This window comes from Drosophila serrata, unplaced genomic scaffold, assembly GCF_035046125.1.
Source record: "Drosophila serrata isolate PLE 108 unplaced genomic scaffold, ASM3504612v1 contig_276, whole genome shotgun sequence".
Lineage (NCBI taxonomy): Eukaryota > Metazoa > Arthropoda > Insecta > Diptera > Drosophilidae > Drosophila > Drosophila serrata.
In genome coordinates this window covers 2,804,276-2,830,796 of record NW_028257174.1, presented here as the reverse complement: position 1 = coordinate 2,830,796, position 26,521 = coordinate 2,804,276, and the positions used below count along the sequence as shown (strand labels likewise).

Here is a 26,521-nt window from a genome sequence, read left to right as displayed (position 1 = left end):
AAACAAAATATATCGGGATCTGTTCATTCGAATTTTGTACACTATTTTTGTGGGTAATTATCAGAAGTTTACTACTTGAATAATGGAAATGTATATATACTTTTATAATGTGCAATTATAAACAGGTGGCTTGATAGTTAAATCATATATATATAGGGTTTGTGTAGGGAATTTAGATGGTAAAGTTACTGATATCAATATGACACTAGATAATAAATAAATAATGGGATTTAGGAAGGATTAAGTGCACAAAAATTCCCATGTAACTAAAAACCCTTCGGTTTTTATTTATTCTATGTGAAATCCCTATTTACGCATGCCTTTCAAAGCCTTTGTAATCCAATTTCTTGTTTATATATTTATATCTTTGGCATATTTGCAATTAAAGCCGCAGTCCAGACAGGAAACATGATTGATTCCGCAAAGGAATTTCTATTCCAATTTGTTTACAACGAAAATGATATCAGAGTTGGATCCGAATAGGAAGCCTAGTTATTTTTTTGCTATGTGTGAAAAAAACACCCATTGTAATCCCATCTATAAAGATTATATATACATATATAGTAGATGATCATGCCGAAGGCCGCCTTGGCAAATGATAACTGATGCGTTGAGGTCGGGGGCACTCTCTGTTGGCGTTTATTTTTTATTTTTTACATAATTTAATATAAAATAATATGCACGAGATGCAATCAGTTGCATATGGCGGAACCCTTCAACTGTGAGTCATTTCCATATACTATATACTATACTATATCGTAATGATCGTCGACAGATTCAAGCTTCTCTTATCTACAGTCATTATACTATATATACAGTAGGCACTTTGTTATCTGCGTGATTAATGGGGGATCGGCGGGCAAGAATGATGATGAAACGGTAGAATGTAGGTCAGTTATATGAGGTGAATACGACGGATCTAAGGAGAGCCTTCAAATTAAATACGGATTGAAATACCCTTGAGGATTCATGGTTAAATTGATTTACGAGGGGGAAAGTCTCACTTGACAAATTGATATTTGCTTTCATTTTAATTTAAATTATTCATTTGGCATTCTAATTGCATTTGTTCACTAGATAATTATTGTTTATTATATCAAGTGTTTGGGAAAAGGCAAAAAGACTGGGGAAAATAAATTATTGAGTGAGTTTTTTGTGAGCATTTTGGAATCATTATTAGTTCCCTTTTGACAATTTAAATAACAATTTTGCATTAGTAATGTTGACATAAATAATATATAAATACCTATAATATAAGCTTCGGTTTTTACTTCAACTTTCTGTGTACTTACCTTGTTCCATTTCTTAGAAATAGAAAATAAAAAATGAAATCAGCTCAGTTTTGCGGTTAAAAAGTGATATATTTGCCTAGTTTTAATTAAATGGTTTTGTATTTTAGTATTTATTTATAGAAAGACACCTTAAGTCATAGCTAGCTAGGTTTCCATTGCTTTCTTCTTAATTACTTGAGGTTTTTATTGTAATAAGAGTATTATATTATTAATTTTATAGCTAAAAATATAATATCTAATATAATATTTATATATTCCTTTGTAATAGCACACAAATGCCGCTGATTTGGTGATTAATGTTCCGAATGCAAGCAGCAATGACAATGCCTTCTACAGGATCGATTACAGTCCACCTTTTGGGTTTCCTGAACCAAATACCACGATTCCAGCAAGTGAGATTGGCAAGGACATCAAGTTCTCGAGAGCATTGCCAGGGACAGAGTACAATTTTTGGTTGTATTACACAAATTCCACGCATCAGGAGCTGCTCACCTGGACGGTGAATATAACAACAGGTGAGTACGGCAAACTGCAATTAAAAATGAAAGAATTAATACTAATTCATGATCTTTTTCCCTCAAAAAATCAGCACCTGATCCACCAGCAAATCTGAGTGTCCAGCTGCGTTCCAGTAAAAGTGCCTTCATAACGTGGCGACCTCCTGGAACGGGTAGATATTCAGGCTATCGCATCCGTGTCCTCGGTCTCACGGATCTACCCTTCGAGCGGAGCTACTCCTTGTCCGGCAATGAGACCCAGGTGTCGGCCAAGGAACTGACACCTGGTGGCACCTACCAGGTGCAGGCATATTCGGTCTATCAGGGCAAGGAATCGGTGGCCTATACCAGTCGCAATTTCACCACAAGTAAGTCTGGTCAGCGACAAGGAACACGCAGTCCAAATCGCCGATGCAACTTTTAATTACAAAAATCGTGTGTGTAATCCGGTGATGGGAACAAATACTCCAAATACCCCAAAAACAAAAAAAACTAACCATATTTTAACTCTATTCACAAATCTTTAAAATCGAGGAGGCGGCGTTTAATGAGAATGAGATTGAAAGATTGAAAAGAGCACCTTAAAGGTAACCGAAACCTAACCTAAATCCTACTTTTTGAATATTAATCCTGCAGCTCCTTAAAAAAACACCTCTTGAATCAGCAAATCAGCTTAATTAGCTTAATGTTTTGTCTTTGTTAATAAATTGTTGACATTTCAGTTGAGAATTTTAACGCTTGTATGCAGTGGCGCTCAAATTTGGCAAGATTTAATAGAAAAATAGAAAATATAGATAAACTAAGATTGGTTCCCCGTAGATTGGCTTCGGATTTGGTGGCCACTGTGTGTGGAGTGTGCTGTGTCTTTATTTGCTTTACTTTGTTTGTAGTTTGTTAAATGTACGTTGTAAATTTGTAAATTATTTCATTTAGATATTATTTCACACAACCTTTGAGCGTAGACACCTTGTAAATATTCCCTGAAAAAGAAAAGAAAGTTTTGTGTTAGAAAAATATATATTGAAGAAATTGTAATATGTTAGATATAGATGGATTGTAACTTCGGAATACCGAAGTTTTAATATATATTCTTGGAATACTCTAGGAATAGGAAACTTGTCAAATTAAGCCTAAAATATTCGCATTCTTTAAATCAATATTTATTGATATTTTTAAATGCAAATTTGTTCGACTAATCCGAGCTTTAAAATCTCATAACTAAGCCAAAAATGCATTAAATTCAATTTGGAATGCTGTTTTATGCTAGTTTTTAGCAGGGTTATAAATCTGCATACTTAATTTAAAATGTAAAAAAACTAAAATATTTTTAAATTTTGTAAAATTTTAACGATGTAACCTTATTTTGCAAAAATTTAAAAATTTTGAAAAATGTATTTTTCGACCAAATATGACTAGATCGACTCGGCTGTTAATGCTGATCAAGAATATATATAATTTATAGGTTCGGAAATGACTCCTTCACTTTCTTTTAAGCTTCTGACTGAAGGTCCAATACCATTTTTAGCCGATATTAACTAAATTTTTACATGCAATTTTTTTTCGACTAATAAAAATTTAAAAAATTCATAACTAAGCCAAAAATGCATTAATTTCAATTCAGAAAACAGCCGTATGTTTATTTTTAGTAGGTTAATAAAACTGCATACTCCATTTAAAATGTGAATTTTTGGCCGATTTTTGAAAATTTTAACGATGTAACCCCTTTTCTTTCTTTAAAAAAATTGGGAAATTTTAGAAAAATTTCTTTTTTTGCTCGGATATTGCTAGAAAGACTTGCCTGCTCCTGGACCTGCTACTGGAGCTGCTCCTGGAGCTGCTCCTGGAGCTGCTCCTGGACCCGCTTTTCGCCCTGCCCCTACACCTGCCCCTGGAGCTGCTCCTAGCTGCTCCTGGCGCTGCTCCTAGCTGCTTCTGGAGCTGCTCCTGGAGCTGCTCCTAACTGCTTCTCGACCTGCCCCTGGAGCTGCTCCTAGCTGCTCCTGGACCTGCTTCTCGACCTGCTTCTGGAGCTGCTCCTGAACCCGCTTTTCGCCCTGCCCCTACACCTGCCCCTGGAGCTGCTCCTAGCTGCTCCTGGCGCTGCTCCTAGCTGCTTCTGGAGCTGCTCCTAGCTGCTCCTGGCGCTGCTCCTAGCTGCTCCTGGACCTGCTTCTGGACCTGCTACTGGACCTGCTCCTGGAGCTGCTCCTAGCTGCTTCTGGACCTGCTCCTTGACCTGCTTCTGGACCAGCTCCTGGACCTGCTACTGGAGCTGCTCCTGGAGCTGCTCCTGGACCTGCTCCTGGACCTGCTCCTGGACCTGCTCCTGGACCTGCTCCTAGCTGCTTCTGGACCAGCTCCTGGACCTGCTCCTGGACCTGCTACTGGAGCTGCTCCTAGCTGCTTCTGGACCTGCTACTGGAGCTGCTCCTAGCTGCTCCTAGCTGCTCCTGGACCTGCTCCTGGACCTGCTCCTGGACCAGCTCCTGGAGCTGCTCCTAGCTGCTCCTAGCTGCTCCTGGACCTGCTCCTGGACCTGCTCCTAGCTGCTCCTGGACCTGCTCCTGGACCTGCTACTGGAGCTGCTCCTAGCTGCTCCTGGACCTGCTCCTGGACCTGCTCCTGGAGCTGCTCCTAGCTGCTTCTGGACCTGCTCCTTGACCTGCTTCTGGACCAGCTCCTGGACCTGCTACTGGAGCTGCTCCTGGAGCTGCTACTGGACCTGCTCCTGGACCTGCTCCTAGCTGCTCCTGGACCTGCTCCTAGCTGCTTCTGGACCTGCTCCTTGACCTGCTTCTGGACCAGCTCCTGGACCTGCTACTGGACCTGCTACTGGAGCTGCTCCTGGAGCTGCTACTGGACCTGCTCCTGGACCTGCTACTGGAGCTGCTCCTGGAGCTGCTACTGGACCTGCTCCTGGACCTGCTTCTGGACCTGCTACTGGACCTGCTACTGGAGCTGCTCCTGGACCTGCTTCTGGACCTGCTACTGGACCTGCTACTGGAGCTGCTCCTAGCTGCATCTGGACCAGCTCCTGGACCTGCTCCTGGACCTGCTACTGGAGCTGCTCCTAGCTGCTCCTGGACCTGCTCCTTGAGCTGCTCCTAGCTGCTTCTGGACCTGCTACTGGAGCTGCTACTGGAGCTGCTCCTAGCTGCTTCTGGACCTGCTCCTGGACCTGCTCCTGGACCTGCTACTGGAGCTGCTCCTAGCTGCTCCTGGACCTGCTCCTTGAGCTGCTCCTAGCTGCTTCTGGACCTGCTACTGGACCTGCCCCTGGAGCTGCTCCTAGCTGCTTCTGGACCTGCTCCTGGACCTGCTTCTGGACCTGCTACTGGACCTGCTACTGGACCTGCTCCTGGACCTGCTTCTGGACCTGCTACTGGACCTGCTACTGGAGCTGCTCCTGGACCTGCTTCTGGACCTGCTACTGGACCTGCTACTGGAGCTGCTCCTAGCTGCATCTGGACCAGCTCCTGGACCTGCTCCTGGACCTGCTACTGGAGCTGCTCCTAGCTGCTCCTGGACCTGCTCCTTGAGCTGCTCCTAGCTGCTTCTGGACCTGCTACTGGACCTGCCCCTGGAGCTGCTCCTAGCTGCTTCTGGACCAGCTCCTGGACCTGCTCCTGGACCTGCTCCTGGACCTGCTACTGGAGCTGCTCCTAGCTGCTTCTGGACCTGCTACTGGAGCTGCTCCTAGCTGCTTCTGGACCTGCTTCTCGACCTGCTCCTGGACCAGCTCCTGGACCTGCTCCTGGAGCTGCTCCTAGCTGCTCCTAGCTGCTTCTGGACCTGCTACTGGAGCTGCTCCTAGCTGCTTCTGGACCTGCTCCTGGACCTGCTCCTAGCTGCTTCTGGACCTGCTACTGGAGCTGCTCCTAGCTGCTCCTGGACCTGCTCCTAGCTGCTCCTGGACCTGCTCCTGGACCTGCCCCTGGAGCTGCTCCTAGCTGCTTCTGGACCTGCTCCTGGACCAGCTCCTAGCTGCTTCTGGACCTGCCCCTGTAGCTGCTCCTAGCTGCCCCTGGACCTGCTCCTAGCTGCTCCTGGACCTGCTCCTGGACCTGCCCCTGGAGCTGCTCCTAGCTGCTTCTGGACCTGCTCCTGGACCTGCCCCTGGAGCTGCTCCTAGCTGCTCCTGGACCTGCTCCTAGCTGCTCCTGGACCTGCTTCTAGCTGCTTCTGGACCTGCTCCTGGACCTGCATCTGGACCAGCTCCTGGACCTGCTACTGGAGCTGCTCCTAGCTGCTCCTGGACCTGCTCCTAGCTGCTCCTGGACCTGCTCCTGGACCTGCCCCTGGAGCTGCTCCTAGCTGCTTCTGGACCTGCCCCTGGAGCTGCTCCTGGACCTGCTCCTGGACCTGCTTCTGGACCAGCTCCTGGACCTGCTACTGGAGCTGCTCCTAGCTGCTCCTGGACCTGCTCCTAGCTGCTTCTGGACCTGCTCCTGGACCTGCCCCTGGAGCTGCTCCTAGCTGCTTCTGGACCTGCTCCTGGAGCTGCTCCTGGACCTGCTTCTGGACCTGCTTCTGGACCTGCTCCTGGAGCTGCTCCTAGCTGCTTCTGGACCTGCTCCTGGAGCTGCTACTGGAGCTGCTCCTAGCTGCTCCTGGAGCTGCTCCTGGACCTGCTTCTGGACCTGCTCCTGGAGCTGCTCCTAGCTGCTCCTGGACCTGCTCCTGGACCTGCCCCTGGAGCTGCTCCTAGCTGCTTCTGGACCTGCTCCTGGAGCTGCTCCTAGCTGCTTCTGGACCTGCTCCTGGACCTGCTCCTGGAGCTGCTCCTAGCTGCTTCTGGACCTGCTCCTGGAGCTGCTACTGGAGCTGCTCCTAGCTGCTTCTGGACCTGCTCCTGGACCTGCCCCTGGAGCTGCTCCTAGCTGCTTCTGGACCTGCTTCTGGACCTGCTACTGGACCTGCTACTGGAGCTGCTCCTAGCTGCTTCTGGACCTGCTTCTGGACCTGCTACCGGACCTGCTCCTGGAGCTGCTCCTGGACCTGCTTCTGGACCTGCTCCTGGACCTGCTACTGGACCTGCTCCTGGACCAGCTCCTGGACCTGCTCCTGGAGCTGCTCCTAGCTGCTCCTAGCTGCTTCTGGACCTGCCCCTGGAGCTGCTCCTAGCTGCTTATCGACCTGCTCCTGGAGCTGCTCCTGGACCTGCTTCTGGACCTGCTTCTGGACCTGCTCCTGGAGCTGCTTCTGGACCTGCTCCTGGACCTGCTCCTGGAGCTGCTCCTGGAGCTGCTCCTGGAGCTGCTTCTGGACCTGCTCCTGGAGCTGCTCCTAGCTGCTTCTGGACCTGCTCCTGGACCTGCCCCTGGAGCTGCTCCTAGCTGCTTCTGGACCTGCTTCTGGACCTGCTACCGGACCTGCTCCTGGAGCTGCTCCTGGACCTGCTTCTGGACCTGCTCCTAGCTGCTCCTAGCTGCTTCTGGACCTGCCCCTGGAGCTGCTCCTAGCTGCTTCTGGACCTGCTCCTGGACCTGCTCCTGGAGCTGCTCCTAGCTGCTTCTGGACCTGCTCCTGGAGCTGCTCCTAGCTGCTTCTGGACCTGCTTCTGGACCTGCTACTGGACCTGCTACCGGACCTGCTCCTGGACCTGCTTCTGGACCTGCTCCTGGACCTGCTACTGGACCTGCTCCTGGACCAGCTCCTGGACCTGCTCCTGGAGCTGCTCCTAGCTGCTCCTAGCTGCTTCTGGACCTGCCCCTGGAGCTGCTCCTAGCTGCTTCTGGACCTGCTTCTGGACCTGCTTCTGGACCTGCTCCTGGAGCTGCTCCTAGCTGCTTCTGGACCTGCTCCTGGACCTGCTCCTGGAGCTGCTCCTAGCTGCTTCTGGACCTGCTCCTGGAGCTGCTACTGGAGCTGCTCCTAGCTGCTTCTGGACCTGCTCCTGGACCTGCTCCTGGAGCTGCTCCTAGCTGCTTCTGGACCTGCTCCTGGAGCTGCTACTGGAGCTGCTCCTAGCTGCTCCTGGACCTGCTTCTGGACCTGCTCCTGGAGCTGCTCCTAGCTGCTTCTGGACCTGCTCCTGGAGCTGCTACTGGAGCTGCTCCTAGCTGCTCCTGGACCTGCTTCTGGACCTGCTCCTGGACCTGCTCCTGGAGCTGCTCCTAGCTGCTTCTGGACCTGCTCCTGGAGCTGCTACTGGAGCTGCTTCTGGACCTGCTCCTGGAGCTGCTCCTAGCTGCTTCTGGACCTGCTCCTGGAGCTGCTACTGGAGCTGCTCCTAGCTGCTCCTGGACCTGCTTCTGGACCTGCTCCTGGACCTGCTCCTGGAGCTGCTCCTAGCTGCTTCTGGACCTGCTCCTGGACCTGCTTCTGGACCTGCTTCTGGACCTGCTCCTGGAGCTGCTCCTAGCTGCTTCTGGACCTGCTCCTGGAGCTGCTACTGGAGCTGCTCCTAGCTGCTTCTGGACCTGCTCCTGGACCTGCTCCTGGAGCTGCTCCTAGCTGCTTCTGGACCTGCTCCTGGAGCTGCTACTGGAGCTGCTCCTAGCTGCTCCTGGACCTGCTTCTGGACCTGCTCCTGGACCTGCTCCTGGAGCTGCTCCTAGCTGCTTCTGGACCTGCTCCTGGAGCTGCTACTGGAGCTGCTCCTAGCTGCTTCTGGACCTGCCCCTGGAGCTGCTCCTAGCTGCTCCTGGACCTGCTACTGGACCTGCTACTGGAGCTGCTCGTAGGTGCTCCTGGACCTGCTACTGGAGCTGCTCCTAGCTGCTTCTGGACCTGCCCCTGGAGCTGCTCCTAGCTGCTTCTGGACCTGCTCCTGGAGCTGCTCCTTGAGCTGCTCCTAGCTGCTACTGGACCTGCCCCTGGAGCTGCTCCTAGCTGCTCCTGGACCTGCTTCTGGACCTGCTCCTGGACCTGCTCCTGGAGCTGCTCCTAGCTGCTACTGGACCTGCCCCTGGAGCTGCTCCTAGCTGCTTCTGGACCTGCTTCTGGACCTGCTACTGGACCTGCTCCTGGAGCTGCTCCTAGCTGCTTCTGGACCTGCCCCTGGAGCTGCTCCTAGCTGCTCCTGGACCTGCTTCTGGACCTGCTCCTGGACCTGCTCCTGGAGCTGCTCCTAGCTGCTTCTGGACCTGCCCCTGGAGCTGCTCCTAGCTGCTTCTGGACCTGCTTCTGGACCTGCTACTGGACCTGCTCCTGGAGCTGCTCCTAGCTGCTTCTGGACCTGCTACTGGACCTGCTCCTGGAGCTGCTTCTGGACCTGCTTCTGGACCTGCTACTGGACCTGCTCCTGGAGCTGCTCCTAGCTGCTCCTGGACCTGCTCCTGGACCTGCTCCTGGAGCTGCTCCTAGCTGCTTCTGGACCTGCTCCAGGGGCAGGTGTAGGAGCAGGTCGAGAAGCAGGTCCAGGAGCAGGTCCAGAAGCAGCTAGGAGCAGCTCCAGGAGCAGGTCCAGGAGCAGGTCCAGAAGCAGCTAGGAGCAGCTCCAGTAGCAGGTCCAGTAGCAGGTCCAGGAGCAGGTCCAGAAGCAGCTAGGAGCAGCTCCAGTAGCAGGTCCAGGAGCAGGTCCAGAAGCAGCTAGGAGCAGCTCCAGGAGCAGCTCCAGGAGCAGCTCCACGAGCAGGTCCAGAAGCAGCTCCAGGAGCAGGTCCAGAAGCAGCTCCAGGAGCAGCTAGGAGCAGCTCCAGTAGCAGCTCCAGGAGCAGGTCCAGAAGCAGCTAGGAGCAGCTCCAGGGGCAGGTCCAGAAGCAGCTAGGAGCAGCTCCAGTAGCAGGTCCAGGAGCAGCTAGGAGCAGCTCCAGTAGCAGGTCCAGTAGCAGGTCCAGAAGCAGGTCCAGGAGCAGGTCCAGTAGCAGGTCCAGAAGCAGGTCCAGGAGCAGCTAGGAGCAGCTCCAGTAGCAGGTCCAGAAGTAGGTCCAGAAGCAGCTAGGAGCAGCTCCAGGGGCAGCTCCAGGAGCAGGTCCAGAAGCAGGTCCAGGAGCAGCTAGAAGCAGCTCCAGGGGCAGGTCCAGTAGCAGCTAGGAGCAGCTCAAGGAGCAGCTCCAGGAGCAGGTCCAGAAGCAGCTAGGAGCAGCTCCAGGGGCAGGTCCAGAAGCAGCTAGGAGCAGCTCCAGGGGCAGGTCCAGTAGCAGCTAGGAGCAGCTCCAGGAGCAGGTCCAGGAGCAGGTCCAGAAGCAGGTCCAGGAGCAGCTAGGAGCAGCTCCAGTAGCAGCTCCAGGAGCAGGTCCAGAAGCAGCTAGGAGCAGCTCCAGGAGCAGCTCCAGGAGCAGGTCCAGAAGCAGGTCCAGGAGCAGCTCCAGGAGCAGGTCCAGAAGCAGGTCCAGGAGCAGCTCCAGTAGCAGCTCCAGGAGCAGGTCCAGAAGCAGCTAGGAGCAGCTCCAGGAGCAGGTCCAGAAGCAGCTAGGAGCAGCTCCAGGAGCAGCTCCAGGAGCAGGTCCAGAAGCAGGTCCAGGAGCAGCTAGGAGCAGCTCCAGTAGCAGGTCCAGGAGCAGGTCCAGAAGCAGCTAGGAGCAGCTCCAGTAGCAGCTCCAGGAGCAGGTCCAGAAGCAGCTAGGAGCAGCTCCAGGAGCAGCTCCAGGAGCAGGTCCAGAAGCAGGTCCAGGAGCAGCTAGGAGCAGCTCCAGTAGCAGGTCCAGGAGCAGGTCCAGAAGCAGCTAAAGTAGCAGGTCCAGGAGCAGGTCCAGAAGCAGCTAGGAGCAGCTCCAGGAGCAGCTCCAGTAGCAGCTCCAGGAGCAGGTCCAGAAGCAGCTAGGAGCAGCTCCAGGAGCAGGTCCAGAAGCAGCTAGGAGCAGCTCCAGGAGCAGCTCCAGGAGCAGGTCCAGAAGCAGCTAGGAGCAGCTCCAGTAGCAGGTCCAGGAGCAGGTCCAGAAGCAGCTAAAGTAGCAGGTCCAGGAGCAGGTCCAGAAGCAGCTAGGAGCAGCTCCAGGAGCAGCTCCAGTAGCAGCTCCAGGAGCAGGTCCAGAAGCAGCTAGGAGCAGCTCCAGGAGCAGGTCCAGAAGCAGCTAGGAGCAGCTCCAGGAGCAGCTCCAGGAGCAGGTCCAGAAGCAGCTAGGAGCAGCTCCAGTAGCAGGTCCAGGAGCAGGTCCAGAAGCAGCTAAAGTAGCAGGTCCAGGAGCAGGTCCAGAAGCAGCTAGGAGCAGCTCCAGGAGCAGCTCCAGTAGCAGCTCCAGGAGCAGGTCCAGAAGCAGCTAGGAGCAGGTCCAGAAGCAGGTCCAGGAGCAGCTAGGAGCAGCTCCAGTAGCAGCTCCAGGAGCAGGTCCAGAAGCAGCTAGGAGCAGCTCCAGGAGCAGCTCCAGTAGCAGCTCCAGGAGCAGGTCCAGAAGCAGCTAGGAGCAGCTCCAGGAGCAGCTCCAGGAGCAGGTCCAGAAGCAGGTCCAGGAGCAGCTCCAGGAGCAGGTCCAGAAGCAGGTCCAGGAGCAGCTCCAGTAGCAGCTCCAGGAGCAGGTCCAGAAGCAGCTAGGAGCAGCTCCAGGAGCAGGTCCAGAAGCAGCTAGGAGCAGCTCCAGGAGCAGCTCCAGGAGCAGGTCCAGAAGCAGGTCCAGGAGCAGCTAGGAGCAGCTCCAGTAGCAGGTCCAGGAGCAGCTAGGAGCAGCTAGGAGCAGCTCCAGGAGCAGCTCCAGGAGCAGCTAGGAGCAGGTCCAGAAGCAGGTCCAGGAGCAGCTAGGAGCAGCTCCAGGGGCAGGTCCAGTAGCAGCTAGGAGCAGCTCCAGTAGCAGGTCCAGGAGCAGGTCCAGAAGCAGCTAGGAGCAGCTCCAGTAGCAGGTCCAGGAGCAGGTCCAGGATCAGCTCCAGTAGCAGGTCCAGGAGCAGCTCCAGTAGCAGGTCCAGAAGCAGCTAGGAGCAGCTAGGAGCAGCTCCAGTAGCAGCTCCAGGAGCAGCTAGGAGCAGCTAGGAGCAGCTAGGAGCAGCTAGGAGCAGCTCCAGGAGCAGGTCCAGAAGCAGGTCCAGGAGCAGCTAGGAGCAGCTCCAGGAGCAGGTCCAGAAGCAGGTCCAGGAGCAGCTCCAGGAGCAGGTCCAGAAGCAGGTCCAGGAGCAGCTAGGAGCAGCTCCAGTAGCAGCTCCAGGAGCAGGTCCAGAAGCAGCTAGGAGAAGCTCCAGGAGCAGGTCCAGAAGCAGCTAGGAGCAGCTCCAGGAGCAGCTCCAGGAGCAGCTCCAGGAGCAGGTCCAGAAGCAGGTCCAGGAGCAGCTAGGAGCAGCTCCAGTAGCAGGTCCAGGAGCAGGTCCAGAAGCAGGTCCAGGAGCAGGTCCAGAAGCAGGTCCAGGAGCAGCTAGGAGCAGCTCCAGGGGCAGGTCCAGAAGCAGGTCCAGGAGCAGGTCCAGAAGCAGGTCCAGGAGCAGCTAGGAGCAGCTCCAGGGGCAGGTCCAGTAGCAGCTAGGAGCAGCTCAAGGAGCAGCTCCAGGAGCAGGTCCAGGAGCAGCTAGGAGCAGCTCCAGTAGCAGGTCCAGAAGCAGGTCCAGGAGCAGCTAGGAGCAGCTCCAGGGGCAGGTCCAGAAGCAGGTCCAGGAGCAGCTAGGAGCAGTTCCAGTAGCAGGTCCAGAAGCAGGTCCAGAAGCAGCTCCAGAAGCAGGTCCAGGAGCAGCTCCAGTAGCAGGTCCAGAAGCAGGTCCAGGAGCAGGTCCAGAAGCAGGTCCAGGAGCAGCTAGGAGCAGCTCCAGGGGCAGGTCCAGTAGCAGCTAGGAGCAGCTAGGAGCAGCTAGGAGCAGCTCCAGGAGCAGGTCCAGAAGCAGGTCCAGGAGCAGCTAGGAGCAGCTCCAGTAGCAGCTCCAGGAGCAGCTAGGAGCAGCTAGGAGCAGCTAGGAGCAGCTCCAGGAGCAGCTAGGAGCAGCTCCAGGAGCAGGTCCAGAAGCAGCTAGGAGCAGCTCCAGTAGCAGGTCCAGGAGCAGGTCCAGAAGCAGGTCCAGGAGCAGCTAGGAGCAGCTCCAGGGGCAGGTCCAGAAGCAGCTAGGAGCACCTAGGAGCAGCTCCAGTAGCAGGTCCAGAAGCAGGTCCAGGAGCAGCTAGGAGCAGCTCCAGTAGCAGCTCCAGGAGCAGCTAGGAGCAGCTAGGAGCAGCTAGGAGCAGCTCCAGGAGCAGGTCCAGAAGCAGGTCCAGGAGCAGCTAGGAGCAGCTCCAGTAGCAGGTCCAGGAGCAGCTAGGAGCAGCTAGGAGCAGGTCCAGAAGCAGGTCCAGGAGCAGCTAGGAGCAGCTCCAGGAGCAGGTCCAGGAGCAGGTCCAGTAGCAGCTCCAGGAGCAGCTCCAGAAGCAGGTCCAGGAGCAGGTCCAGAAGCAGGTCCAGGAGCAGCTAGGAGCAGCTCCAGGAGCAGGTCCAGGAGCAGCTAGGAGCAGCTAGGAGCAGCTCCAGTAGCAGGTCCAGAAGCAGGTCCAGGAGCAGCTAGGAGCAGCTCCAGTAGCAGCTCCAGGAGCAGCTAGGAGCAGCTAGGAGCAGCTCCAGGAGCAGGTCCAGAAGCAGGTCCAGGAGCAGCTAGGAGCAGCTCCAGGAGCAGGTCCAGGAGCAGCTAGGAGCAGCTAGGAGCAGCTCCAGTAGCAGGTCCAGAAGCAGGTCCAGGAGCAGCTAGGAGCAGCTAGGAGCAGCTCCAGTAGCAGCTCCAGGAGCAGCTAGGAGCAGCTAGGAGCAGCTAGGAGCAGCTCCAGGAGCAGGTCCAGAAGCAGGTCCAGGAGCAGCTAGGAGCAGCTCCAGGAGCAGGTCCAGAAGCAGGTCCAGGAGCAGCTAGGAGCAGGTCCAGAAGCAGGTCCAGGAGCAGCTAGGAGCAGCTCCAGGAGCAGGTCCAGGAGCAGGTCCAGTAGCAGCTCCAGGAGCAGCTCCAGAAGCAGGTCCAGGAGCAGCTAGGAGCAGCTCCAGGAGCAGCTCCAGGAGCAGGTCCAGGAGCAGCTAGGAGCAGCTCCAGGAGCAGGTCCAGAAGCAGCTAGGAGCAGCTAGGAGCAGCTCCAGTAGCAGGTCCAGGAGCAGGTCCAGAAGCAGGTCCAGGAGCAGCTAGGAGCAGCTCCAGGGGCAGGTCCAGAAGCAGCTAGGAGCACCTAGGAGCAGCTCCAGGAGCAGGTCCAGAAGCAGCTAGGAGCAGCTCCAGGAGCAGGTCCAGAAGCAGGTCCAGTAGCAGGTCCAGGAGCAGGTTGATGCTGATCAAGAATATATATGATTTATAGGGTCAGAAATGATTCCTTTATTATTCCTAAAGTTTTTAAATAGATTTTTTTTAATTTAATTATTATCCTCCAAGCAAATATGATTTCCTAAAGAACTCTGTACATAACCTCTCCTGCTTAATGTATTCCCCAAAACGTAGTCTTAGTCTAATCCCAAGCTCACCACAATTATACAACTAACACCAGTTCACCTTAGACCATAAACATTAGATTTAGAGTTTAGTTTGCATTATTCCAACTCACATTGCATCCTCTCCGTCATCTCGTGCTCTCCATCATCTCCTCAGAGCCCAATACGCCTGGCAAGTTCATCGTTTGGTTCCGCAATGAGACAACGCTCCTCGTGCTGTGGCAACCGCCGTATCCCGCTGGGATTTACACCCACTACAAGGTCTCCATAACGCCCGACGATGCCATCCAGAGTGTGCTGTATGTGGAGCAAGAGGGTGAGCCACCAGGACCGGCTCAGGCGGCCTTCAAAGGACTAGTACCCGGCAGGGAGTACAATATATCGGTACAGACCGTCTCCGAGGATGAGACATCATCGGTACCCACAACGGCAAGGTATTTAACCGTACCGGAGCGCGTCCTCAATGTCACCTTCGATGAGGCCTACACCACAGCCAGCTCCTTTCGGGTGCAATGGAAGCCACCGAGCACGTACAGTGAATTCGATGGCTACCAGGTGATGCTCTCCACCTCGCGACGCATCTTCAATGTGCCGCGTAACGAAGGAGACTCTGTGTACTTTGATTATCCGGATGTCCTGGAGGCGGGTCGTACCTACGAGGTGGTGGTGAAGACCATAGCGGATAATGTGAACTCCTGGCCCACAAGTGGCTTTGTTACGCTGCGTCCGCGTCCGGTGAGAAGCTTGAGCGGATTCCTTGATGACCACAGCAATGTGCTGCACATTTCCTGGGAGCCAGCGGAGACGGGACGACAGGATGCCTATAAAATAAGGTAAAAGAAGGAGAGTTTTATTAGCAAAAATGTATATTAAATGAAATGTTTTGCAGCTACCATGAGCAGACCAATGTGAGCGAAGCAACACCCACATTTCCCGTCGCCTCAGAGACACAGATCCGTACCAATCTCACCGAGTATACACTGGATTCATTGCTACCCGGACGTCGCTATATGATTGCCGTTCAGGCTCTATCCATGGAGGTGGCCTCCAATGCCAGCTATATAACCCGATTCACCCGTCCAGCGGCACCTCTCATCCAGGAGCTGCGAAGCATCGATCAGGGTTTGATGGTCAGCTGGCGAAGCGATGTGAATTCACGTCAGGATCGCTACGAGGTTCACTATCAAAGGAATGGAACACGCGAGGAGCGAACGATAGCCACCAATGAGACGACGCTAACGATAAACTATCTGCATGCGGGATCCGGTTACACGGTGAAGGTGTATGCCATTAGCCATGGAATCCGCAGCGAGCCACACACCTATTTCCAGGCAGTTTGTGAGTCCGATTTCCGTTTTTAGAAATGCTTTTCATCGATTAATGTGATACTTAAATAGCCTTTAAATTAATATTTAATGGTTATAATTATAAGCACGCGTTTGAGCATAGAATACAAACTGGTTTTGGGTTGAAAATACTTTGTTGCAATGCCAGAATATTAACTGATGCGTTAATATATGCCGCAATCCTGTTGAATTATCAACTGAGCGAGCTGTATTGAGCCATAAAGCTCCTAATGAGTGGCATAAAACCAGTTTATAGTGGTTGTATAGCAAGATTTCTTCTCTTCTAGGTTATTAAATTGTATTATTTACAATCTTCCTTTACTCTATCTCACACAGTTCCCAAACCACCGCAGAATCTCACCCTGCAAACGGTGCACACGAACCTGGTGGTTCTCCATTGGCAACCGCCGGAGGGCAGTGATTTCAGTGAATATGTTGTACGCTATCGCACAGATGCCTCACCCTGGCAACGCATTGCCGGTTTGCATAGGAACGAGGCTCGGATTGAGGATATGCATTATGGAGAACGTTATATTGTTCAGGTGAACACCGTCAGCTTTGGTGTGGAGAGTCCACATCCGTTGGAGCTGAATGTAACGATGCCACCGCAACCGGTATCGAATGTGGTGCCCCTGGTGGATTCACGTAATCTCACACTGGAGTGGCCACGTCCCGATGGCCACGTAGACTTTTACAGCCTCAAATGGTGGCCCACCGACGATGCGGATAGTGTGGAATTCAAGAATGTTACCCAACTGGAGGATTGTGAGTATAAATGAGAGATATATATTGAGTATCGATTGATATATAATATACCTAAACCCCTTGCAGTGAGCTCGCCCAGTGTGCGGGTACCCATCGAGGATCTATCCCCAGGCCGGCAATATCGTTTCGAGGTTCAGGCCAGCTCCAATGGCATTCGCTCCGGCATCACACACCTCTCCACGCGCACCATGCCGCTCATCCAGTCGGATGTCTTCATTGCCAATGCCGGTCATGAACTGGGCCAGGATGAGACGATCACGTTGAGCTATACACCAACGCCGGCGGCTAGCACACGCTTCGATATCTATCGCTTCTCAATGGGTGACCCCAAGATCAAGGACAAGGAGAAGCTGGCCAATGATACGGAACGTAAGCTAAGCTTTAATGGCCTGACGCCGGGCAAGCTATACAACGTGACCGTTTGGACTGTGAGCGGTGGAGTGGCCAGTTTGCCAGTACAGCGTCTATATCGTCTACATCCCCTGCCCATCTCGGATTTGGTGGCCAGCCAGGTGGCTGCTCGTGAAATAACCCTACGCTGGACAGCTCCCATTGGTGAATATACCGATTTTGAACTACAGTACCTAAGCGCGGACGAGGAGGCGCCACAATTGTTGCAGAATGTGACCAAAAAGACGGAGATTACGCTGCAGGGACTACGACCGTATCATAATTACACATTCACCGTGGTGGTGCGATCTGGATCCACCCAGGCCCCCGATTCGGATATTTCTGGGAGCACGCTAATGCGTAGCAGTGCACCCATTTCGGCGAGCTACCAAACGCTGCCCGCACTGCCTGGCAAGGTGGAATTCTTCCAGCCCAGCGATGTGCAACCAGGAGAGGTAACCTTCGATTGGATACTGGAACCATGGGAGCAGCATGGCCCCATCGATTACTATAGGATAACGTGCCAGAATGCAGATGATGCAGGCGACGATGTGACCACCTACGAATTCCCAGCGAATGCCACGCAGGGCAGGATTGGAGATCTAGTGCCTGGAAATCAATACGTTTTCCGGATACAGGCGAAATCTGAGCTGGGTTACGGTGCCGAGCGAGAGTACATCCAGCGGATGCCTATACTAGCGCCACCCATACCAGAAGCGAATGTTACACCGCTGGAGGTGAGCCGAACCAGCAGCACCATTGAGATTAGCTTCCGGCAAGGATACTTCTCCAATGCCCATGGCATGGTGCGTTACTATACCATCATTGTGGCGGAAGATGTGGGCAAGAATGCCTCCGGACTGGAGATGCCCAGCTGGCAGGATGTGCAGGCGTATACGGTGTGGTTGCCCTACCAGGCCATCGAGCCATACAATCCCTTCCTAAGCTCAAATGGCAGTCGACGAAGGAGCAATAATCTACTAGAGGCGGAGCATTTCACCATCGGCTCGGCCAATTGTGACTCCCATCCCGCGGGATACTGCAACGGACCGCTGCGCTCGGGGACAACGTACAGGATCAAGGTGCGAGCCTTCACCGACGAGGACAAATTCACGGATACGGCGTATAGTTCACCGATAACTACGGAGCGTAGCGATACCATGATTGTGGCCCTAACCATGTCCGCCGTACTGCTGGTGGCAGTGGTGCTATTGGTGGCCTACTGCCAGCATCGCTGCCAGCTAATCCGACGAGCCAGCAAGCTGGCACGGATGCAAGACGAGCTGGCTGCCCTGCCCGAGGGCTATGTGATACCAAATCGTCCTGTGCATGTCAAGGATTTTGCCGAGCACTATCGCCTGATGTCAGCCGACTCGGATTTTCGCTTCAGCGAGGAATTTGATGATCTAAAGCATGTGGGTCGCGATCAACCCTGCAGTTTTGCGAATTTGCCCTGCAATCGTCCCAAGAATCGTTTCACCAACATCCTGCCCTACGACCATTCTCGCTTCAAGCTTCAGCCGGTGGACGATGACGATGGCTCCGATTACATCAATGCCAACTATATGCCGGGTCATAATTCACCGCGTGAATTTATTGTAACCCAGGGACCGCTGCATTCAACCCGCGAGGAATTCTGGCGAATGTGCTGGGAGAGCAATTCGAGGGCAATAGTGATGCTGACGCGTTGCTTTGAGAAGGGACGCGAGAAATGTGATCAGTATTGGCCTGTGGATCGTGTGGCCATGTTTTATGGCGACATTAAGGTGCAGCTAATAGTGGATACGCATTTCCATGACTGGAGCATATCAGAATTTATGGTTTCCAGGGTGAGTGTGGCTTGGAATATTAAAATGGAATCAGTAATTGATTGAAATTCTTTCCAGAACTGTGAATCCCGGATAATGCGACACTTTCACTTCACCACCTGGCCGGACTTTGGGGTACCGGAGCCACCGCAATCGCTGGTGCGATTTGTGCGCGCCTTTCGCGATGTCGTTGGCACCGATTCGCGACCCATTATTGTCCATTGCAGCGCAGGAGTGGGCAGATCGGGCACATTTATAGCCCTCGATCGGATACTGCAGCACATACACAAGTCCGACTATGTGGACATATTTGGTATTGTGTTTGCCATGCGAAAGGGTGAGTAATTATTAAGCACACCATCTCAAGGAAGCTTTCTTGATCGCTAATCCTTTTTTGCTTTTGCAGAGCGTGTGGTCATGGTGCAGACGGAGCAGCAGTATGTGTGCATCCATCAGTGTTTGCTGGCAGTGCTGGAGGGCAAGGAGCATCTGCTGGCCGATTCCCTGGAGCTGCATGCCAACGATGGCTACGAAGGTGAGTTCCAAGGTTGCTAATCTTATTAGTAGCTCTTCTCGTTTTTCCCCACACAACTTTTTTATCTATTTTGTATTCCTCTCTATTCGGTTAGAGTATTTATTATTTAATTTTGTTGGATATTTCAATTTCTATTATTAATTTATTATTTCTTCAAAAACAAAAACAAAACCTACACAAAACTGGACTCTCGGGCTATTATTAATTTAATTAATGGTGCTTTTACGTTTTACTCTATTTGATGGCTGTGGCGGTTATACCAAGGTTTTCCTTTTTTTTTTATTTGATTTCTTTTTTACATATTGTAACTAACCAAATAATATTTTTAAATAATTGATTTTCTTCTTTCTTTTCACAATCATACACACACACACACACCTTAAACACAATTGTAAATCACACAAAATGCCTAACAATTTACACATATTACATTCCATATTCCACAACTGCTTCTTCTTCTGCAAAAATACAAAATAAAATTACTTGAAAATAAAAAAAACAACTTCAAAAACAAAAATCGCAAAAAAAATCACACAAAAAAAGTGACTAAAATTTACTTAGAGCGCCCTAGTGGCCAGCTACAACAGCCACAAACGAAAATGGGAACCCTGCCCATACGTGCCTCACTGGCAAAGGCCGAGGAACTGGAACCGGATCTCATGGTTGCCTCCGACAAGGATACGGAGCAGCAGCAGCCACAGCAGCCGGCATTGTCGGAGGTCAACGAAAAGCGAAAATCTCATGAAATTACCAACGAAAGCAATTGCCTTAAGCAAGGTATCGAAGAGGACGACGATGAGGACGAAGATGATAACGAGGACGATGACCAGCAACCGCTGAACAATGAGACAACGGCCACATTGTCATCGGCCAGCTGTAACAGCAGCAGTAGCAGCAGCAGTAGCAGTAGCAGTAGCAGCAGTAGCAATCAGGAGCATGCGATTCTTCAGGAATCTTTAGAGCATCATCCCAAGCTAGACCAGGAGAGAAACTGCAAAGTTTCGAGTAAATCCCATTCAGATACTGAAACCGATACGGAGGACGACGATGATGAACAGCAGCTGGCCAAGGATGGGGCTGTTGCTGGCGCTGAGGATGAGGATGGCGATGGCTGGTGGTATTGAGATAGCTAAAGTCGCCTTTAATTTTTAATAGGTTTGTACCCACAACAAAAAACAACACTAGAACACAACCAGACAACAACATCAACAACGTACCGAAAAGCACAATACAATAATACGAAACTAGTACAACGACACACACTACACTACACCAACAGTACAACAATAGTACACCAACAACAACAACCAAACAGCATTGCCTAAAATTTAGATTTGCTTTAATTAAATATATTTTTCGCTTTTTTCCCCCCACGACTAAAACAAACACGATATTAACTAACCGCACCAAAACCGGCAAAAAGTAATTAACAAATGACACATAAATCCTAAAACACCAGCACCACCACTACGGTAAAGGCATTAAAACCCAAACAAAAGAAAAAAGAGCAACAAAACATTCGACATTCAAAGAAGAAAAGCGAATTTGATATCTTAATTTTTTGTGTTTTAAATTTTTGTAAATTGTAGTAAATTCTATGCATAAAATGAATAGAAAACATTTACTAATTCCTTTTAAACATTTTTACAGATGACGAGGGCATTGCTGAGACGGGAATCTGAGGATACTGAGCTGCTGCGGTTATCAACAATATATTCTCCCTAATGCGACGATATATTGTTGTTGCCTAGTAGTAGTAGTTATTTTTTTACACACATACATTAACTGTACGTAAAATCTGCCTGTGATGTGCTGGATTGTGATTTGTCTACAAAAAAATAAGAACAAGAAGGAAGAAACAAAACGGCATTCGGAGTTTGCTGTCAAATGAGTTGAGGAAGGCTTCCCTTTTTTGGCCTGTGCCATTATTTATGTGCCTGTTTGCCATAGAGCTGTAGCTGTTGGCCAGCTAGCCTGCTTATTTAATGAAAAAGTGCCGCCAAATTAGACCAAACCAACAAGAGCGTTAACTAAACTTAAGCTTCAGGTGTATCTATATCCCCTGTACCTATTATCTACCACTTACTACCCACTACCTACCCTTGGCTCTGTAGTTCTGTTTAGATTTGTACATTTGTTTCATTACCAGATTTATTATGACGATTACTATTATTATTATTATTATTATTATGACCTTTAACTATTATCCGTAAACGATTGTGTATTATGTTTATTATATATATATATGTATGAGTGTCTGTAGGTTAGGTTTTATTGATAGACTTTAGTCCACGATTAGTCAGTGAAATAATGTTTGCTAGCTGCATCTTGTTGAGCCCCCGAGCCTTTTTCTATTTATAAAGAATGGCAATATCTAGCAATAATTGTAAGCATTTATATTAATATTGTATTTAAATATATATTTAATTTTTTTTTTTTAATAAGTGCATCTACACAAAATCAATAAATTTAAATATTGAGAGTCCATGAACAAATCAAACTGCTTGTTTTGAATTTATTGTTGAATGCCCTTTTTGGAAAGAACTTCTAGCATACTTTTGGGCAGAGAGTAAAATTGGTTTTAAATTGTGTAAAAATTTGGTATCTTTCCTCATCCCTCGAGTTTTATCCTCTTTTATAGTAGGTTTAAGAGTAACCTTTATTTTTTTCCAACCAGATAAAGCAACAGTGGCTAGGGCCCGTCTACTATGAAGATGAAATCATGGGCAACGACATTACCCGCACCAATGTCCCTGAAATTCGGGTGGATTACCGCTACGAGACCCTGCTAGATGAGCTGTCCAATATTTTCAAAGTGAACCAGACATGCGGAGCCGCCAGCGAGTCCTCTTAGACTGCTGCTACTGGATCCTGGCTTCCTGCGCTAACTACTAGCCTATATATGCGAAAATAGCTAAGGATTATACGGATATATACGCTAGTTATACAAATATATACATATATAAATAATATATACTATAATTGCTTCTGTTCAAATCCAAAAACCAGAAAATGTAACGCGGCAGACCAAAACGATACTTTCAATATATATACAATAAACTTGTGTACTGGAAAATTAAAGGATTGTATTTATTTATTAAGAGTATTATATTTTCAGAATAAAGGGATTGGTAGAAAACAGGTAAGTCAGTCCAAAAGATGCAGATTATACGGGAATTCTTATTACAAAAAAGAAAAAAAAAGTGCTGAGTCATTACCTACAGCAAACGGAGTCATTTTCCAAAAAAAAAAAAAAAGTGCTGAGTCATTGTCTAAAAAAAATAAAAGTGCTGTGTCATTGCCTACAACAAACAAAAACTTGTTGTACAACAACAATCTATCTACAACAACAACAACAACCTTGCCTTCCAAATTCCTTATAAATTTTACATTTTTCCATCTGAAGTACCAGGCGAACAGAAAGCAGCAGCAAGCAAATTCGTCGATTTCATCGATCTGGCAACGCTCGGATTCTCGATCGTCATCGCAAAGGTTGCCAGATCGATGAAATCACAGTCACTTGCTGCTGCTTTCTGTTCGCCTGGTACTTCAGATGGAAAAATGTAAAATTTGTAAGCAATTTGGAAGGAAACGTGTTGTTGTTGTTGTAGGTATGTTGTTGTAGATAAATTGTTGTTGTACAACAACTTTTTGTTTGTTGTAGGTAATGACTCAGCACTTTTATTGTTTAAATAATGACTCAGCACTTTTTTTTTTTCTTTGGAAAATTGACTCAGCAATTTTTTTTTACATCATGAAAATTCGCAAAAATCGGCCAAAAATTCAAATTTTCAATGGAGTATGCAGTTTTGCTAACCTGCTAAAAATTAACATACGACTGCTTTCCGAATTGAAATTAATGCGTTTTTGGCTTAGTTATGAGATTTTTACGTTTAAATTTGTCGAAAAATTTCCTATAAAAATATAGTTAATATTGGTTAAAAAATGGTAATGCACCTTCCGTCAGAAGCTTAAAAGAAGGTGAAGGAGTCATTTCCGACCCTATAAATTATATATATTCTTGATCAGCATCAACAGGCAAATCGTTTTAGCCATCTCCGGCCGAAAAAAATTTTTTCCTGAAATTTCCCATTTTTCGGAAAAAAGGAAAGGGGTTACATCATGAAAATTCGCAAAAATCGGCCAAAAATTCACATTTTAAATGGAGTATGCAGTTTTGCTAACCTGCTAAAATTAACATACGACTGCTTTCCGAATTGAAATTAATGCGTTTTTGGCTTAGTTATGAGATTTTTACGTTTTCATTTGTCGAAAAATTTCCTATAAAAATATAGTTAATATTGGTTAAAAAATGGTAATGCACCTTCGGTCAGAAGCTTAAAAGAATGTGAAGGAGTCATTTTCGACCAGTTTTGGCAGTTTTATTAAACTGCTAAAAATAAACATACAACAATTGAAATGAATGCTTTTTAGACTTAGTTATGAACAATTTAATTTTAAAATTTCCGCATCAAAATTCAAGTTTTAAAGAAATTTGTATTCCTATCTTGTTTAGTTTTGGTTTCTGATATTATGCATATTTTTGGGCTGTCAGCAAGAAACTTAATGGATTAATCTACATAAATCGGCAAGAAAAATGTAGCACGTTATTTAGGCGTTCCACAACAGAATTGGGATTTCCCTAAGGCTGAAAGAAAGTTCCCCAATGAAATACTACGAATATTAAGATATTTAAAAGAATATGGCTCTTAATTCGTAATTTTCCTTTGCAGACAAATAAATATACCATTTTTAATTAATGGCAAATCGATTTGCAATGGGATTTTTCAAGTTTCCCAGAGCACCAGCGAGGAGGAGGGGGAGGGAGTTTTCCAATCCGCAGACAAAGTCTGAAGAACGAGGGGCGGTGTGCGGCATCTCAACCATCTTAATGGGCTGAACTGGCCAAATACAGCGAAAATCATTGGGGCAATTATAAAGGCAACCACCATCTAAATGTTGCTCCTGTTCCGCCGACTCGTCGACAAGTTCCTGGAAGGTGAAGATCGGGAGTCGGTCTCCGATTGCAGAATCTGCCATTCGATGCGATGCAATGCGATGTGGCATGATCATGATCATGATCATGATCACCGGGACGAAGATGCTGATCGTGTATGTCAGTGTGCGAGTCGGCATTCGTCTAAACAAATAAAGCTCGCGACTAATTGCATTTGCACTTGTTGTGCGATATTTCTTTGCTGGAAATTACACACAGTGGCCACAGTGCTAAGCAGTGCCACAGATGAGATGAGATGCGGACGCGGACGTGGACATGGACATGGACATGGATTGGGATGTGCGATGGATGCCTTCTTGCCTGGGATACATGCGCTCTCTTTGCTTAAAGATGGTTACCGTGCACAGTTTAAGACACGTCATTTGTCATTTATCTTTCGTGGCCTTTTAGCGTTTGGCTTAATTGACTTCTTCTCCATCATCAGGCTAAAAAACAAAAAACGAGGTAAGAGCCATTGCCATTGCGCCATCGTAATGTCAGCACGCAGAAAAAAAAAAGTTATTTACAGGAGACATCAATTATGATTGGGATTTGGAGTTATTGTGTACTTTGATTTGTTTTAATATTAAATTAAAAAAATATATTATTGTAATTTATAAATTGTTCATGTAATCCTTGACTCTGTTTGGGCTATCTTAGATTTCTTTAGTGATGTTTTTAATTTATTCCTCAAGAAACCATTTTTATTTTGGCTTGAAATAATACTTTTTATATGTTTTTTTATCATTTTCCCTATTGATATTGGATTATATTGTATTTATTGATATTATTAAATATTTTTTCTTTAATTAAATAAGTTTTATTTCTTAAAAATGAATTGAATTATCATAAATTTTATTAGCTTTATTTATTATAAATTTATTTTAGTAGATTAATGGTGTCTGCTGTTTAAAGATTCAAAATCAAGGCAGGAAGAGCACATATTTTATCATATTTGTAGCATTATTTATTTTTATACTATATTTAACATTTTATTTCAAATCAAATTGTTAAAAATTCAATTGTAATTATTTATATTCATACAATTAAAATAAATGTAAATTATTTTAAGGAAATATCTCAAAAATAATGTAAATTTTCATCACAACCAATGTTTTATTATATATATTTATAATGAATGTATTATACTGATAGAGATTGCATATGTGTATAGATTTAGTATAATAAACAATGTATTATATTATTATTTATTAATAAAAAGAGCTTAAAAATTTATTTAATTATTAATTTTTTACTCTGCAGCAACATTGTTAAAGTATTAGTCTTGGGTTTTTTTTTAGTCTCATCATCTCGCACAGCATCTTTTAGTACTGGGTATTGGGTACTCGGTTCTTTGGTTCTTGGTTCTTGGTTCTTAGTTCTTGATTCTTTGGATCTTTGGTTCTCATTTCTCCTTTCTCAGTTCTCCATTCTCAGTTCTCCATTCTCAGCGCACTTGGTTCTCGGTGCCATGTGGCCATCGCCTTGTCTTATGGTCAATACCAATTGACCGTAGTGCGGAACATTTAGCTTCATTACGTCGGGCCATGTTTGCCGCCTTGGCCATCATCGCACTGCAGAACCGTTTTAATTAGATGTAACCATAATAAATCATAGGCACGGATGGAGCCCAAATCAAAATCAAGCCAAGGAATGCTGCAACGCATCCAAAGGGAAATATTCAAGTTGCCAACTTTGGCTCATCATTTATTTATTTGAAATGATTATGAATATAGTAAAGCCTTTCAAGCAGCATAAAATCAATTTAGCTTTGTTGCATTAAATACAAAAAAACTGACTTTCAGTTATGTTATGCTTATAGACAAAGCTGATTTTCCAGTTCCCATACAACAACAACAAAAAGAATTTGGTTTGAACGAAGAAAAAAGACTGATGTTCTATTGACATGCAAGTTGGCAGTTTTCTGGCTTGCAAATCGCAAATGAGCCTGTTGCCTGTTTCTGTGCCTGGCCACCCTCATAAACTCTTAACTCAAACTCTGGAGAGCCTTCTGGCGGCCTTTGATGTTTCGTGTTTGGTGTTTGGCCAAACACGGCAAGAAAAATAGATCTAAAAGAACTTAATTTATATTATTTATACCATATAATTATGATATGAATTTCAATAAGCATTTAATTACAAATTTTATAAAAACAACAATGAAAACTATCTTCAGGAAGCTCAAGTTTGAATATTCTTGCAGTTTGCTTAGAAAGCATAGAATTAAATCGGAATTTCATCATAACTAAACTAAAAAAAATACGCTTTTTTGAATCAATATTTATCTAGATTGTTATATGGCAATTTTTTCGACAAATTTCAAAATTTTTAAAAATTTATTACTATGTCAAAAAAGCATTAATTTTAAATCGGAAAGGGTTTCTATGTTAGTTTTTATAAGCTTAATAAATCTGCGTACTCAGTTAAAAATGTAAAAAATTAAAATTTTATCAAATTTTTGAAAATATTATGGATGTAACTCCTTCGATTTTTTTTGCTAAAATCGTAAATTTTTGAAAACGTTTTTTTATAGGGAATTATAGAACATTATGGGGTATAACAATTAAGCTACCTTTGCAGCAGCCCTAAAATTGTTTAAAAATGTCCCAAAACTATCTAAAGATTATCTAAATAAATTATTAATTATATCATAAAAGATCCTCTA

The 26,521-nt window shown here is 47.8% G+C and overlaps 1 protein-coding gene across 16 annotated transcripts in view; it reads left to right on the top strand.

Moving 5' to 3' along the window:
• The window catches only part of Ptp4E (Protein tyrosine phosphatase 4E), a 37,183-nt gene extending 15,242 nt beyond the window's left edge, over window positions 1-21,941 (top strand). For 7 of the 16 annotated variants that reach the window (XM_086835514.1, XM_086835508.1, XM_086835509.1 and 4 more), the window contains exons 3-12: window positions 1,561-1,807; window positions 1,882-2,157; window positions 14,174-14,849; window positions 14,906-15,354; window positions 15,699-16,127; window positions 16,194-18,346; window positions 18,404-18,662; window positions 18,732-18,860; window positions 19,404-20,015; window positions 20,511-21,360. In XM_086835514.1, coding sequence (XP_086691640.1) covers window positions 1,561-1,807; window positions 1,882-2,157; window positions 14,174-14,849; window positions 14,906-15,354; window positions 15,699-16,127; window positions 16,194-18,346; window positions 18,404-18,662; window positions 18,732-18,860; window positions 19,404-19,984 — 5,199 coding nt within the window. In that variant the 3' untranslated portion in view covers window positions 19,985-20,015; window positions 20,511-21,360. Of the gene's footprint in view, window positions 1-1,560; window positions 1,808-1,881; window positions 2,158-2,236; window positions 2,377-14,173; window positions 14,850-14,905; window positions 15,355-15,698; window positions 16,128-16,193; window positions 18,347-18,403; window positions 18,663-18,731; window positions 18,861-19,403; window positions 20,016-20,510; window positions 21,361-21,537 lie in introns of those variants that run through there. The other 9 variants (XM_086835518.1, XM_086835519.1, XM_086835520.1 and 6 more) reach the window with 6 other exon arrangements.
• The last annotated feature ends 4,580 nt before the right edge of the window (window positions 21,942-26,521 follow it).